Raw genomic sequence first — 15923 nt, 5'->3', positions numbered from 1 at the left:
TCTAGATACTCGTCCACCTGTTTCCTCCAGCATCTACACAAGGTCCTTTGCTGTTGTTCTGGGATTGATTTGCACTTTTCGCACCAAACTACGTTCATCTCTAGGAGACAGAATGTGTCTCCTTTATGAGTGGTATGATGGCTGCGTGGTCCCATGGTGTTTATACTTGTGTACTATTGTTTGGAAATTGCTCCCAAGGATGAACCAGACTTGTGGAGGTCCAAAATTTGTCCCAAATCTTGGCTGATTTCTTTGGATTTTCCCATGATGTCAAGCAGAGGCACTGAGTTTGAAGGTAGGCCTTAAAATACATCCACAGGTACACCTCCAATTCAGTACACCTCCTATCAGAAGCTAATCGGCTAACTGTCTAAAGGCTTGACATAATTTTCTGGAATTTTCCAAGCTGCTTAAAGATACAGTTAACGTAGTGCTTGTAAACGTCTGACGCACTGGAATTGTGATAGTCAATTAAAAATGAAAAAATTTGCCTAAGAACAATTGCTGGAAACATTACTCATGTCATGCGCCAAGTAAATGTCCTAAACGACTCACCAAAACTATAGTTTGCTAATATAAAATCTGTGGAGTGAACCTAAGTGTATGTAAACTTCTGACTTAAACTGTATGCCCAAACTTGTGATTAGTAGTGTCCTTTACTCACTTCTTTTACCATAAGGTAGTTTATCCATCCACAAACCCATAATCCAAGTGTTTATATATAAACAGTAAACTAGCTCTAAAATTAAACTTACATCATCCATCTCTTTCGACTGCTTCTTGGGAGCCTTGAGTGGTTTCTTTTTGCCTCCTGCATGGAAGAATAAACAATTATTTAAGTATTTCAGTACTACTGTAACAACTAAAATAAATATAATGAATAATAAATTACTATTTGTATTTATTCTGATATATACAACAAATAAATAGTGATATAGAACAATATGCATTTTAATTAGATGGATAGGTCGTCTTTCAACAGACTAGCACAATTAACAAATAATATACCCTGTAATTAAGAATAACACAAAATGTAAATAAATTATATTAATACATGATACATTGTAATTCAATTACAATGTCAAACATGGAATCAACCCTTCTAAAGATCTTTAATAAATTACACCATCTGTCTGAAACTCTTTAAAAATTGAAATTACTTAATTTTTTTGGATTAAATGTGTTAACATGGATAATGCATTGTAGCATTCTTCATTTTAAAGATTAAAAACAAACATCTTGACGATCTGTCGAGCCGCCCGAACGGACCCGAACATCGCGGTTTTATTTCGTACGAGCTGCTACGTAATTAAGATGTCGTGTTTGATGTTTTAATTTAATATAATTTTACCGTCTCTTCCAGACATGCTGCTCAGATTGTTTAGCTAATGCTTTTTCCGCTCTATTAGGACCTCATCGGCTACCCGGGTGTAGTATTCCCGTCATTTGCCTGATAGAGCGAAAAGGTTCTGTTCATTTGAGCGAATCGGTTTGTTCGAACAGCTGGTTTTGATGAGCCGGTTCGCACATCAGTGTTCCCAAATGTCCTCTTACGGCATTTTGCGTGTTCTTTTTTTATGTTTATTATTTCATGTCAATCTCACAGTTTACTCTCAAAGCACAGTCGAATGATGTTTAAACGCTTTGTGAATCGGTTCAATTGAATCATTTAAAAAAAGAATCAGTTCAAAATAACGATTCGTTCGTGCCTGAATGAAAAGCGTTTATTCCGCACCTTGAGATTTCAGGAAATGTAAGTTACATGACGTTATTAATAAGCAACAAGACGGAGAATCACTGGTATGTGTTTATTTAATTTATGTCCCGAAATTAAGCTATAGAACACTGTATTAGCGTTATTTACCAACATGATTCATTCATCAGCTCGAAAAGTACTTTCATTTTTGTTTACTAATTCTATTTATGGCCACTTAACACATTCAACAGTAAAATTAGTTTTATATTTACACAGAACATCATCTTATTTTAGCTTTTAGACTATGTTTGCTGTGTAATTCACTTGTGGTCGCTATACTGACCTCTAGTCTTAAAAACGGACCAGGTAAATCTATACATCTTTAATATAGCATGTCGTAGATTTTTGTATAATGCAAATATATTGTGTTGAATTTGTAGAATTTTGTGTAAAATGTTGTGGTATGCAGGGGTGTAGATTCAAGGGGGGATGGGGGTAACACCCCCCAATAATAAAACAAGCACGTTCAGCTTGCCAATGTTTATACCATTATACCATGATCAATGGGAACATGTAAATGCTTCATGTTGCAACCCCCCAAAGTTCATACCAAATCTACGCCCTTGGTAATATGTATTTTAACCTAAATTCTTGAAATTGATCAAATAAGTACTTGGCCACTGTTTGGCAGAATCTTAGGAACTGACCGCCTCAAGTGTGGAAAAGGACTAAGGCTGTCAGTCCCTTACAGAACAGTTATCCCACAAAGACCATGTCATATTTTGGTAAACTTGCAGGTTGCAGATTTGACGTGTGGCAGCTCCACATATGAGGTTCTTCAATGAAGTTCAGAGGGAACACTGTATTTCCAAGCAGCTATGCCACATGTCTCTATCGGCACCAGGTTTCTGGCCCGGTCCAGTGGAACCTCCGCAGAACATACTGCACCCACCAGCAGAGCCCGAAAGATGAGCAGAGTAAAATCACCACTGTTAAAGACCGTACAGCATCTGCATTAACATTTGCAGGAGAACTGGGGCGACAGTGGGGACGGAACTCTGTCAGAACCGCAACAGCGTCCGTCAACTACTGGTGGGGGAAGTATGAGAATTTTGTTGGGCTTAATGAAGTCAGAGATGCTCAGTCCCAGGTCACTGAGGTAGGTAATGTTCGGTAAATGACCAACAAAATGTGCCTTTCGCTAATGTATATTTCATATCTGAGTACTGTAATGTTTTGCTGTTAGGCGGAGAAGGCCTTCATGATCGCCAGAGGAATCGTAAAAGAAGCTCACGGCAGTCTAGAAGCTCTGCAGGTTCGCCTGAAGGAAGTGAGGGACCGTCTTGACCGTGTGTCACGAGAGGAGGCACATTACCTGGAGTTAGCAACACAGGAACACAAGTTACTACAGGTGAGGTGGTAATCCAAATTTGGTGGAGATCAAATAAACGCTGCTGGAATAATTTGAAAAAATAAGTTTAAATGAAATTCAATGTGGCGGACCAGTATTGCCGACCATGGTACAATTGGTATCATTGTACTCTGCATCACCCAAGGAATCATGACAGTAGGCTGCTTTTAACAAATGTAAGAAGTGGGTGGGCCTGGGAAGCTCAGCGAGTATTGATGCTGACTGGCACCCAAGGAGTTGAGAGTTCAAATCCAGGGTGTGCTGAGTTACTCCAGTCAGGCCTCCTAAGCAACCAAATTGGACAGTTTGCTAGGCAGGGTAGAGTCACATGGGGTAACCTCCTTGTGGTCGTGATTAGTGGTTCTCGCTCTCAATGGGGCATGTGGTAAGATGTGCATGGATCACGGAGGGTAGCATGAGCCTCCACGTGCTTTTAGTCTCCGCGGTGTCATGCACAACGAGCCACGTGATAAGATGAGTTGATTGGCGGTCTCAGAAGCGAAGGCAACTGAGATTTGTCCTCCAATATCCGGATTGAGGTGAGGAACTGCACCACCATGAGGACCTACGAAGTAGTGGGAATTGGGCATTCCAAATTGGGAGAAAAGGGGATAAAAAAAATATTACAAAAAAGTTAGAAGTATTTTTGACATTTTCAGTAGATTTTGTGACCTTTTTGGACCAGTTTGGACTGTCCCTAAACTTTTTTTGCTTTTGCAAATTTTGGGCAAGCACCTCTGGCATGTTCTCTGGAAGAAGTTAGTTTGTCCTACTTTCACGATTGACTTCTCAATTCTGTTCACAGGAAGAACGGCGTCTCAGAACGGCATATGAAAATGCAGAAGAAGGTGAGCGAGAGAAATTTTCTCACTTTTCCGCTGCCGTGCGTGAGAGCCATGAAAAAGAGAGGACTAGGGCGGAGCGCACTAAGAACTGGTCAATCATTGGCTCGGTGCTGGGCACCTTTATCGGGGTGATGGGCTCCACGTATATCAACAGGGTGCGCTTGCAGGAACTCAAGAGCTTGTTGCTGGAGGCCCAGAAGGGACCAGTGAGTCTTCAAGAAGCTATCAAGATCCAATCCAGCATGCACAAACTCCAACAAGATGAACTCAGCAACCTCATAGAATCACTCAGGGCGGCTGTTAAAGGCGGCGTAAAAGACATCAAAGTGGTCAAGCCAGCATTAGCCCTGCCAAGGCCGCCAGCACCTGTTGTAGTCCAACCTTCTACACCCAGTGCCTCAGAAGAAGCTATCAAACAGATTCTACAACACAGCCAAAGAGCTCAAGGGCTCATCGAAGTCCTCAAACCACAGCTGGAACACCTGGAGGAGAATGTTGGGAAAGTCAAGACTGAGCTGCAAGCTGTGAAGATGTCCCTGCAGTCTCGTCCCATTGAGAAACCAGTCATTCAAACCCGAGACATGAAGCTCTTAGTGTGTGATACTGAGATAGTCATCCAAGGCCTTGGTGAAACCGAGAATAGACTTCAGGCACAGATTAACAAGACAAGTCTATACAATACAGTCCTGACATGTGCTGCATTTGCAGTGACCGTGCCAGTTTTGTACGTCTTGTTGAGAGGTACTTGATTAGTAATAATAAAGAGTGCACTTTTAGGGGCCATTTAATAGTCTAGAGAATCTGAAATGTACACTGCTATATCTACATTGTATAAATGTTCTCCAAGATGTGAAATTAAATTCAAACTCTATACAAAGTATAATTGTTTTAATATAATTTTTATGTTTAATTCTCACTGAAGACCACTAAAATATTATGGCTTGTGTACCATCTGAGAATGAATCCCATAATTTGACACCGATGGATTGATGGATGGATAAAATACAGACACATAGACAATGCAGACAGACAGATAGATAGTCAGCTAGATAGATAGATAGATAGACAGACAGACATAATATATATAATAATATATACACATAAAGATTTTAATTGTAGGCAAATGTCGTGAATATGTTTTTTGTATGTATTTTTATTCATATGCTCAATACATCGAAGTCTTCTACAAACATATCTTTAAAAAAAAACATTCTCTGTAATGTGCTTTTTCATTTTTTCTAACAATCCTAAATCTACCGGCCCCTTTCAAGAGCAGAACCAATAGCCGTTCAGTTCGGAGTGACGCGTGTGCAACTGGACCAATCATAGCGTGGAGACTCATTACATATTCATTGGGTTTCGCGCGCTTTGTGGTCACGTGGCCCATTTCGCGCGAAAAGTCAGTCTTCCCGGGAAACTAGTCCACAGACGAGCTGCTGTTGAACACGGACGTAAAACAATGGCGGTGAGTGCATCTGAAAACAACTTTTATACATAGAATGCAAATATATGTTGTTGAAGCAGATTTGTGATGAAGCGTTTACACTTTTGCGGATGTGTTCTGTTTTTGTGTAAAACGCGGTTAGAAGAAGTTGATCGATTTACAAGTTCTAAGGCCACTAAGATACCAAAATATGGCAGACCGTTGTTTTTGTGCCCTAAAATCAATTTTAAACGTTTAAAATTGAACGTTTTAAACGTTTTTAAAATGTCATATATTTGTGTTCATATTTTATTTCATTTGTGCTTTTAAAAGTTAAGTCTGATGGGTCCCCACGTGGGTCAAACTCGTTTCTTTGTTTAACAGTTGCATGACATGCCATTAGAGCCTTTTATATTGGCTATTTGTAATCTAGCACAGATCTAAGAATAATGTAATGGAAGTAGTTGTTATTTTAGCTTCATTTGGCTAAATACTCTATTTAATGAACTGCTTACCAAATGTTTTTTTAATACTAGGACCATGCATAATGTAACAAGAACATATTTTTAAGTAGCATATGTTCTGTCATAGGCCTATAGATAGAGAACTAGAATTGTTATTATGTGTGTGTGTGTGTATATATATAGATAGATAGATAGATATATATATATATATATATATTTGATTTATGGTATGTTTTGCACAATAACAATATATGCAATATTCACAATGTGTAATATACAAAGGAAAATATTCTGTACTTGTTCACAGTATTCAAAGAAGTAAACTAGAGGTATGTTTTGTTGATTTCACACTGTCTCACTCTTTGTCTTTGAACAGGATTCATCAGAATCATTTCACATGGCCACCAGCCCCAGTCGGGGCTCCCGGCGGGGTGACCTGACCTCCAGCCCCGGCCGAGATCTGCCCCCATTTGAGGACGAGTCCGAAGGGCTGTTGGGAGAGAATATTCCTCACGAGGAGGAGGAGGATGGAGACGGAGAGGAGCTGATCGGAGAAGGGATGGAGAGGTAAGAGAGATCTTGTCTTTAGAATGTATGGATTATTCATTCTTGTGGTAAGAATTTGTATTTGTTAAAGTCTGAATCTTTGAATCGATACCTGGAACATCTCTGAACTGAGTTTCACTAATCACAGTTCGAAAGCTAAAGTAATTTTATATCCACAACAACAAATGAAAACTGTTTATTAACCAATTAATTTATTGATGACATTTTTTGTTTTATCTTTACAGGGACTACCGTGTCATCCCTGAGCTGGACCGTTATGAAGAGGAGGGTCTGGATGAGGATGAAGATCTCAGTGAGCTCTCTCCTGGTGCTCGAGCGGCCGCTGAAGAGGCCATGAGGCGGCGAGACCGAGAACAAGGCTTGGGACGCATCGGACGTGGACTGCTCTACGGTGAGTGGTTTAGTCATCGTTAAAATCATGCTTCATACCAGTATTTCCTGCGCTTCTATTCACCTCATTTGCATTCCTGTGACGGGCAGACAGTGAAGACGAGGATGATGAACGTCCCACGAAGAGGCGCCGGCGTCTAGCGGAGATGGCAGCCGAAGGCGTCATGGCGGAGGGCGAAGACGAAGAGATGATTGAAAGTATCGAGAACCTTGAGGACATGAAGGGTCACACGGTCAGAGAGTGGGTTTCCATGGCGGCACCGCGACTGGAGATCTACCATCGCTTTAAGAACTTCCTGCGGACACATGTGGACGAGCACGGACACAATGTCTTCAAAGAGCGCATCAGCGACATGTGCAAAGGTGCGTGAGGGATGGATGTAGACGGGTAAAATTTGAAAACTGTAGTTTTGCGAGTTCAGTGGTTTTATGTGGTTAATATTTTGCAATCTTTGTAGAAAATAAGGAGAGCTTGTTGGTGAACTATGAGGAGTTGGCATCCAGGGAGCATGTGTTGGCGTATTTCCTGCCAGAGGCGCCTGCGGAAATGTTGAAGATCTTTGACGAAGCCGCAAAAGAGGTCGTGCTGGCCATGTACCCCAAATATGACCGTATCGCGCACGAAATTCACGTCCGCATTGGTAATCTGCCGCTGGTGGAGGAACTTCGATCACTCAGGTAAAAAATATTGCACTTCTTTTGCAATGTTTACATACAATTTTAGGTTTGTACGATATAGTGGAGTATATTTACCAGTAAAACCATGTGTCTTAATGTCACTATTTACCCACAAGACTGTAAAATATAAAAAATGCCACATGGTGATTCTTTTTGAGTCATGATGTGAGTAAATTGATGAATTGGTGTTTTGGACGGATTCATTGAAATAGATAACTGAAAAGAATTGATTCACACCAATAAATTGAACTTACAGTTGAAGTCAGAAGTTTCATACACTTAGATAACATTTTTTAACCACTCAACAGATTTAATATTAGCAAACTATAGTTTTGGCAAGTTATTTTGGACATCTATTTTGTGCATGACATGAGTAATTTTTCCAACAATGGTTTACAGACCAATTGTTTCACTTTTAATTGACTATAATCACAATTTCAGTGGGTCAGAAGTTTACATACACTAAGTTAACTGTGCCTTTAAGCAGCGTGGAAAATTCCAGACATAATGTCAAGCCTTTAGACAATTAGACAATTAGCTTCTGATAGGAGGTGTACTGAATTGGAGGTGTACCTGTGGATGTATTTTAAGGCCTACCTTCAAACTCAGTGCCTCTTTGCTTGACATCATGGGAAAATCAATAGAAATCAGCCAAGACCTCAAAAACAATTGTGGACCTCAACAAGTCTGGTTCATCCTTGAGAGCAATTTCCAAACACCTGAAGGTGTCACGTTCATCTGTGCAAACAATAGTACACAAGTATAAACACCATGTGACCACACAGTCATCACACCGCTCAGGAAGGAGACGCATTCAGTCTCCTATAGATGAACGTAGTTTGTGTGAAAAGTGCAAATCAATCCTAGAACAACAGCAAAGGACCTTGTGAAGATGCTGGAGGAAACAGGTAGACGAGTATCTAGATCCACAGCAAAACAAGTCCTATATCGACATAACCCGAAAGGCTCAGCAAGGAAGAAGCCACAGCTCCAAAACCACCATAAACAAGCCAGAATATAGTTTGCAAATGCACATGGGGACAAAGATCTGACTTTTGGAGAAATGTCCTCTTGTGTGAAAATTTTACTGTTTGGCCATATTGACCATCGTTATGTTTGGAGGGAAAAGGGTGAGGCTTGCAAGCCGAAGAACACCATCCCAACCATGAAGTATGGGGGTGGCAGTATTTCCGTTTTAGCAAATTAATGTACATATTTATTTTCCCCCTTTAGACAGCTTCACCTGAATCAGTTGATCCGCACCAGTGGTGTTGTGACCTGCTGTACTGGAGTTTTACCGCAGCTCGGTATGGTCAAATACAACTGTAACAAGTGTAACTTCATTCTGGGTCCGTTCTTCCAGTCGCAAAACCAGGAAGTGAAGCCCGGCTCCTGTCCGGAGTGTCAGTCCCTCGGCCCGTTTGACATAAACATGGAACAGGTACATCATTATTTTCATTAAGCAAAATATCAAAACATTCTGGTGATAATCAACCTTTTTATTTGTACATTTCAATTAATAAACAAATATGAGGTTTGCCTAAGATTCTTATCTAGTTATGAAAATGTGCTGGTATGGGACCCATCAGCAATCATTCTTAATTTCGTCAGTTGTTGCCATAGCAAAGAAAGATGTTAACGAATGTTCTTGCGTTTCACAGACCGTTTATCAGAACTACCAGCGCATCACCATACAGGAGAGTCCCGGGAAAGTCGCTGCTGGTCGTCTGCCTCGTTCCAAAGATGCCATTCTGCTGGCCGACTTAGTGGACACCTGCAAACCTGGAGATGAGATTGTGAGTTTACAGATCCTGTTACTAAATCCTGTTTATCGTTTATATCAGCCTTTTGTTTAAATTTATACTATTTTCTAATGTCAAACTATTCATAGTAACAATAAAACAAAATCTGCCTCTCAAATGGTTCAATTTGGACCTGTGTAATTAATATTGCTATTTATCAAATTATTTACAATAAAAAAAAAAATGTTTTATCAATATATTAAAATGCAGATAATATTAATATACATATATAAAAAAATATGCACATTTAATTTTGGCCTAAATATATTTAAAAGCTTTTATTCTATCAAATAAAATAAATAAAAAAAAACAAAATAAATAAAAAAAAAAATATATATATATCACTTTTATATTTATATTCAAATATATAATTAAAAAAAGTAATGCTTTTTTTATACGTTTTTCTAAACATGTAAATTATTCTGTTTATATACAAATATAAAAAAAAATATTTTAAAATAAATTATGCCCACACAAATCTTTTTTTATATTAGTTTTTTACATTGAAAATCATTGTATTTGTATCACTTTATTAAATGCAGATTCAATATATTTTTTAAATTACATTAAAATATGCCCAAATGTTACAGTCAAAAATATTTATTAATCATTATAATCTTTTATCAATATTTTAAAGTGCAGATAATATAAAAATATATAATAACAAATTAAATAAGCCCTCTCAAAGGTTCAATTTCAATCTGAATAAAATTCAAAGCTTTCAGTTATATTAGCCTTTTTTAAATAAAACATTTAAATAATTGTTTTTGTCACTCAAAATATTCAAATATATAATTTAAAATAAAAAACCTCCATTTAAAAATAAGTTTTCTAAAGATGTAAATAATTGTTTATATACAAATATTAAAATGTAATTTTAAATCATCATTTTTTTATTATATCATTGTATTAAAATGCAGATAATATTAATATATTTATAAAAAAAATGCACATTTAATTTTGACCTAAATATATTTAAAAGCTTTTATTTTATTTATCAAAAAAATTATATATATATATATATATATATATATATATATATATATATATACATATATATATATATATATATATATATATATATATATATATATATATAAAAAATATATATATCACTTATATTTATATTCAAATATATAATTTAAAATAAAACAAACCTCCATTTAAAAATAAGTTTTCTAAAGATGTAAATCATTGTTTATATACAAATATTAAAATGTAATTTTAAATAAAATGTAAATCTTTTTTTTTATTATATCATTGTATTAAAATGCAGACAGTATAAAATTATTACATTAAAAAGAAATGAATAGTCCTTTTTAAATGTTCGTCCGAATATAAATTAATATCCGCTTATTAAAAAGTCATTATAATAAAATGTTAATATTAATTTATGATTTACAATAAAACATGCACCTTATATTAGAGTGTTCTATTTCTATAAGAATAATAAATGTAATTTATATCACTCTATTAAAATAGAAATGTTTGTAATTGTTTTCTAGGAGCTGACGGGAATCTACCACAATAATTATGACGGTTCTCTGAACATGGCCAATGGATTCCCCGTCTTTGCCACTGTAATCCTGGCCAATCACATTGCTCGTAAGGATGTGGGCGTGGCCGTGGCAGAGCTCACAGATGAAGACGTCAAGGCCATCGTAGCTCTGTCTAAAGACGAACGCATCGGAGAAAGAGTGAGTGCGAATCTGAGTCTCACCGGGTGTCATCACATCGACTTCCTTTGGGCGTTTTTCAAGGGTCAGAATATTTATGAATGGGGCAAATAAGTACTGTAAGTTTGTTCTCTTTTGCAGATTTTCGCCAGTATTGGTCCTTCTATTTATGGGCATGAGGATATCAAACGTGGCCTGGCGCTCGCTCTATTCGGTGGCGAGGCCAAGAATCCAGGTATCCTGATTTACATGAGTCTTATCGCCATTTTGTCTCAAGGCGTGGTGACGCTAGTGGCGCGGGAAGTTAATGAAAATGTTTCTCTGTCGCCCTCTACAGGTGGGAAGCACAAGGTGCGTGGCGATATTAACGTCCTCCTGTGTGGAGATCCAGGCACCGCTAAATCCCAGTTCCTGAAGTACGTGGAGAAGGTGGCGAGCCGTGCGGTCTTCACTACGGGTCAGGGCGCCTCCGCTGTGGGTCTGACCGCTTACGTGCAGCGTCACCCGGTGAGCCGCGAGTGGACGCTGGAGGCGGGAGCGCTGGTGCTGGCGGACCGAGGAGTCTGTCTCATCGATGAGTTTGATAAGGTGAGGAATAAAACTTTAATGACGATGTTATTGTAGTAATTAAATATAATCATGTTTATGGCATGTGAAGTATCTGTGAATCATGTCAAAAACATGTGTGGGTCATATATTTTATATCAAAAGCAAATGGGACATTTTTAAGAAAATTAAGCTTTATATATTAATTGTACTCGTCTGTATACTATAAAAAATTACTATAAGATTATATTTTATTTAAAAATAATAAAATATATATATATGTGTGTATATATGTTCATATGTATAACAATTGTAAGTTTACTAGTCTATTATTATAATATACATTAAGTCATGTATGTATATATATATATATATATATATATATATATATATATATATATATATACACACACATTTAAATATATATTATATATACAATTTAAATATCAAGTGTACTAGTGTATACTATATTAATTATACCATAAAATTAATATTATTTTTTATTTTATAATATATTATATTTTTATAAAAGTCATATATATGTTTATATACTGGAAAATACTTCTAAATTTACTAGTCTACAATTATACTATAACATTTATATTTTTTATATTTTAAATTAATTTATTTATATATATTAAATATTTTTAATATACTATTGTATTCTATTATACTGTAAAATTAATATAATTTTTTATATTTTATGATATATTATATTTTTATTAAAGTCATGTCTTAGAATTTTACTATTAAACTATAAAATGTATATTTTAAAATATAGTTTTATAAAAATGTCATTAATGTATAAAATATTTTAATATATATTTTTTGTTTACTAGTGTATACTATCAATTATACTATATAAATATTTATAATGTTTTATAAAAGTTGTGTATATAAAATGTAAAATATTTATACATTACGTTTACGAGTTTATACTATTGCACTATAAAATGTATATTATTTTTTATATTTTAATATGAAATTTTTATATAAAAATAGGCATGTATAATGTCTATATATATATATATATGTATATATATATATGTGTGTGGTTTTTTTATTATTTATTTGTATCTAATTTATAAATTAGTGGTGTTTGTTGTATTGCCTTTTTAATGATTAAAATAAATAATTATTACAAAATTAATACAACATTTATTTTTATTTATTGTAGTCCTAATAATCTAAAGAGAATCAGCTTTTAATATGAGGAATTCATATTACGGTAATGAGAGTTTGGGCTCAAAATATGCTTCAATATCATGAAAATGTCAATCTTCAATGCTCCTAACATATGCTACTATATGTGATTTTGAAGTGACGTATGACCTTGATATGTTTTTGTGATTTACCCACTCTAATCATTACTCACCACGTGTCAGAGTACGACAGTATGTGCGGTTAAACAGGTTTTTTGTGCTCGTAGATGAACGATCAGGACCGGACCAGCATCCATGAGGCCATGGAGCAGCAGAGCATCTCTATTTCTAAAGCTGGTATCGTCACATCGCTGCAGGCGCGCTGCACTGTCATCGCCGCTGCCAATCCCATCGGTGCGTTATCAGAGAAATGATTGAGCCGTTTAATAAAACTCAGATGAGGGTCATAACTTCAATTTCACCAATGGGCACCACCTCGAGTTTTATCAAGGATTATGTGCCACCGCAATTTAATCTACAGTCTGGGTCTTAATTACTTTCACTAATACTTTTTGGAAGTATTAATTGTCAAAAATTTTTATTTTACAAGGTGGGCGATACGATCCGTCTCTCACATTCTCCGAGAACGTGGACCTGACCGAGCCCATCATTTCTCGATTTGATGTGTTGTGCATCGTAAGAGACACCGTCGATCCAGTGCAGGTGAGTACGTCGAAATTCGGGGTCAACATTTGGGTTTCGTTACCTTTTAATTCTGGTCCTCTATATTTCGTTGACAAGTTTTGCCTATAATGTGTGCAGGATGAGATGCTGGCTCGTTTTGTGGTGGGCAGCCACATCAAACATCACCCTAGCAACAAAGAAGGGGGCGTGGCCGGACTGGAAGAAGTGGTGCTCCCCAACACCTTCGATGTCCCGCTCATTCCTCAAGAGCTGCTCAGGAAGTACATCATGTACTCCAAAGAGCGTGTGCGGCCCAAACTCAATCAGATGGACCAAGATAAGGTGGCTAGAATTTACAGCGAGCTTCGAAAAGAGTCCATGGTGAGACATCTTCATATAGATTCCAATTCGGACTCTTTATGTTGTGCGTTATCTCTGAAATGTCAAGGAGCGTTCACTGGATGCACGTAACCGATGTTTCAGTGCCAATTGCATCTCAGTTTAGAGAGTAATGTATCTTCTCTGGCAGGCTACAGGCAGTATCCCAATTACGGTGCGCCACATAGAGTCGATGATCCGCATGGCGGAGGCTCACGCTCGCATGCACCTGCGGGATTACGTTCTGGAGGACGACGTGAACATGGCCATCCGGGTGATGCTGGAGAGCTTCATCGACACGCAGAAGTTCAGTGTGATGAGGAGCATGAGGAAGGTGAGTTACGAATACGTGTCATGGCATTGACCCTTACGTTTATGCATTTTATTCAGTAGCTTCCAAACCGTAATTTTCTCCCTGCATATTTCTGTAGACGTTTGCGCGGTATCTGGCCTTCAGACGAGACAACAACGAGCTGTTGCTCTTCATCCTGAAGCAGCTGATTTCAGAACAGGTCGCGTATCAGCGCAATCGTTATGGAGCTCAGCAGGACAACATCGAGATTGCTGAAAAAGACCTGGTGGACAAGGTAACTAGCGGCTACGTATAATTGAATAAGTCCTTGTAAAGACTGAATTGTTGTCATGAAGGTGGATTGTAACAACTCGTTTGTTTGCAGGCCCGACAAATCAACATCCACAGCCTGTCCGCGTTTTACGACAGCGAAGTGTTCCGCTCGAACAAATTCTCCCACGACGTCAAGAAAAAGCTCATCGTTCAGCAGTTCTAGGCTGAAGTTCACCATCCCAAGGAGTAGTCCAGAATCTCCAGGACTTGTATATAATTGATGTGGTTGGAGCAGCTGGTTCGTAACATCAATGTAATGATTTTTGACTATTCGTGAAGTCATTAATGTAGTCATAACTGTTCTTTTCGGTTGCTTAAAGTCATGTGATATGCCGTTGTTCTTCATCCTTCCCTTTTGTCTTATGCAGAAGCACTCTGCATTAAATGAAACCAATGTTGTAAAAAAAGATAAATTGCAATTCTTCTGTTTTTGTACTGTTCTTGTTCTGATCAATAAACTAAAGCTTCTATGTATTGGATAGTTTGTTTTAAATTATTACCATCTATACTGCAAGCAACTTGATGTGACCTCTATTAAACTCTGATATTCGTCAAGCTCATCATAGTTACAAGTTGGAAACTGATTTTTCATAAAAGCGATTGTATAGGGGGTTTGGGTAGCTCTGCGAGTATTGACGCTGACTACCACACTTGGAGTCGCAAGTTCGAATCTAGGATGTGCTGAGTGACTCAATCCAGGTCTCCTAAGCAACTAATTTGGCCCGGTTGCTAGGGAGGGTAGAGTCACATGGGGTAACCTCCTTGTGGTCACGTGGTGATGCTGTGGAGAATAGCGCTGACCTCCACATGCGCTACGTTGAGCATTACCGCGGAGACAAGTCACGTGATAAGATGCGTGGATTGACTGTGTCTGACGCGGAGGCAACTGAGATTCGTCCTCCGCCATGTGAGGCGAGTCACTACGCCACCATGAGGACTTAAGGTGCGTTCACACTGCCAGCGACAAAACGACCTCATTTGTTTTCAATGAGAGCTGGCGACTTCCGGCAACGCGACCGTTGGCAACCGTATGTGGGCGTGTCCAGCGATGCAACAAAGTTGAGATTTTTTACTTTATGCAAATGAAGAGCGACTTTCGGGAGCGCTAGCCAATACGAGAGATGTTAAAGCTCATGTGATCCTAATATTTAAATAATAATATTAATTGTCAAGAAACAGTGTTTAGACTCTCCACACACACCACTAGCGACCCAACCGCCCGCCACTGGTGACATACAGTGCAAAGTAGCTGGCAGTGTGAACGCAGCTTTTCATTGGGCATTACAAATTGAGTCGAAAAAAAAAATGGTGTATTTACACTGATTATAAAGGTGTTCACACACTGGGCGAGAAGCGCTGCGTAATGGCTAGGACACAGCGCGGGTTTCAAACGCGGCGTGCGTTGATGCGGTTCACGTGGCAGACAGTACACGCATGTTAGCGACTTTTTAAATAATGAACAAAACTCGAGTAAATAATCTTCGACCATTGATAATGATTTGGGTCGAAATTAATGTACGAGCTGCGCTCGCTGGCACGGCAGAAATTTGAGTCGTAGGTGGGCGGTGTGCGTACGTTCATCGAAATCATTTGTTT

The 15923-nt window shown here is 37.8% G+C and overlaps 2 protein-coding genes across 3 annotated transcripts; both read left to right on the top strand.

Moving 5' to 3' along the window:
- Positions 1-1543: 1543 nt before the first annotated feature.
- On the top strand, positions 1544-4922 carry LOC127641421 (mitochondrial potassium channel-like). 2 transcript variants are annotated; one of them, XM_052124433.1, is made up of 4 exons: positions 1544-1753; positions 2494-2855; positions 2943-3107; positions 3913-4922. In XM_052124433.1, exons 2-4 carry the CDS (start codon positions 2538-2540, stop codon positions 4699-4701), a joined length of 1272 nt encoding a protein of 423 aa, XP_051980393.1. In that variant the 5' UTR covers positions 1544-1753; positions 2494-2537; the 3' UTR covers positions 4702-4922. The 2 variants fall into 2 exon arrangements, with proteins under 2 accessions (XP_051980393.1, XP_051980394.1); XM_052124434.1 differs by lacking the exon at positions 1544-1753 and adding an exon at positions 1769-1800.
- A 251-nt stretch (positions 4923-5173) lies between these two features.
- LOC127641245 (DNA replication licensing factor mcm2) lies at positions 5174-14795 on the top strand. The gene is made up of 16 exons (XM_052124083.1): positions 5174-5417; positions 6216-6406; positions 6631-6797; positions 6887-7159; positions 7255-7474; positions 8708-8915; positions 9136-9270; positions 10782-10973; positions 11094-11187; positions 11290-11540; positions 12928-13054; positions 13251-13363; positions 13463-13705; positions 13854-14036; positions 14134-14289; positions 14380-14795. The coding sequence occupies exons 1-16, from the start codon at positions 5412-5414 to the stop codon at positions 14488-14490; spliced, it is 2670 nt and encodes an 889-aa protein (XP_051980043.1). The 5' UTR covers positions 5174-5411; the 3' UTR covers positions 14491-14795.
- Positions 14796-15923: the final 1128 nt, after the last annotated feature.

The sequence above is a fragment of the Xyrauchen texanus genome, chromosome 50 (assembly GCF_025860055.1).
Source record: "Xyrauchen texanus isolate HMW12.3.18 chromosome 50, RBS_HiC_50CHRs, whole genome shotgun sequence".
In the NCBI taxonomy this organism is placed as follows: domain Eukaryota; kingdom Metazoa; phylum Chordata; class Actinopteri; order Cypriniformes; family Catostomidae; genus Xyrauchen; species Xyrauchen texanus.
The sequence above is the reverse complement of the archived record's forward strand: the minus strand, read 5'-3'. Positions and strand labels throughout refer to the sequence as shown.

What these genes read in the sequence shown, in the direction of transcription:
- LOC127641421 (XM_052124433.1), top strand. Translation starts at nt 2,538, where the DNA reads ATGAAGTTCAGAGGGAACACTGTATTTCCAAGCAGCTATGCCACATGT. An exon ending in CTCAGTCCCAGGTCACTGAG is followed by an intron (nt 2,856 to 2,942) that starts GTAGGTAATGTT and finishes TTTTGCTGTTAG; the next exon opens with GCGGAGAAGGCCTTCATGAT. An exon ending in AGGAACACAAGTTACTACAG is followed by an intron (nt 3,108 to 3,912) that starts GTGAGGTGGTAA and finishes TTCTGTTCACAG; the next exon opens with GAAGAACGGCGTCTCAGAAC.
- LOC127641245 (XM_052124083.1), top strand. An exon ending in CGGACGTGGACTGCTCTACG is followed by an intron (nt 6,798 to 6,886) that starts GTGAGTGGTTTA and finishes TGTGACGGGCAG; the next exon opens with ACAGTGAAGACGAGGATGAT. An exon ending in GCAAACCTGGAGATGAGATT is followed by an intron (nt 9,271 to 10,781) that starts GTGAGTTTACAG and finishes ATTGTTTTCTAG; the next exon opens with GAGCTGACGGGAATCTACCA.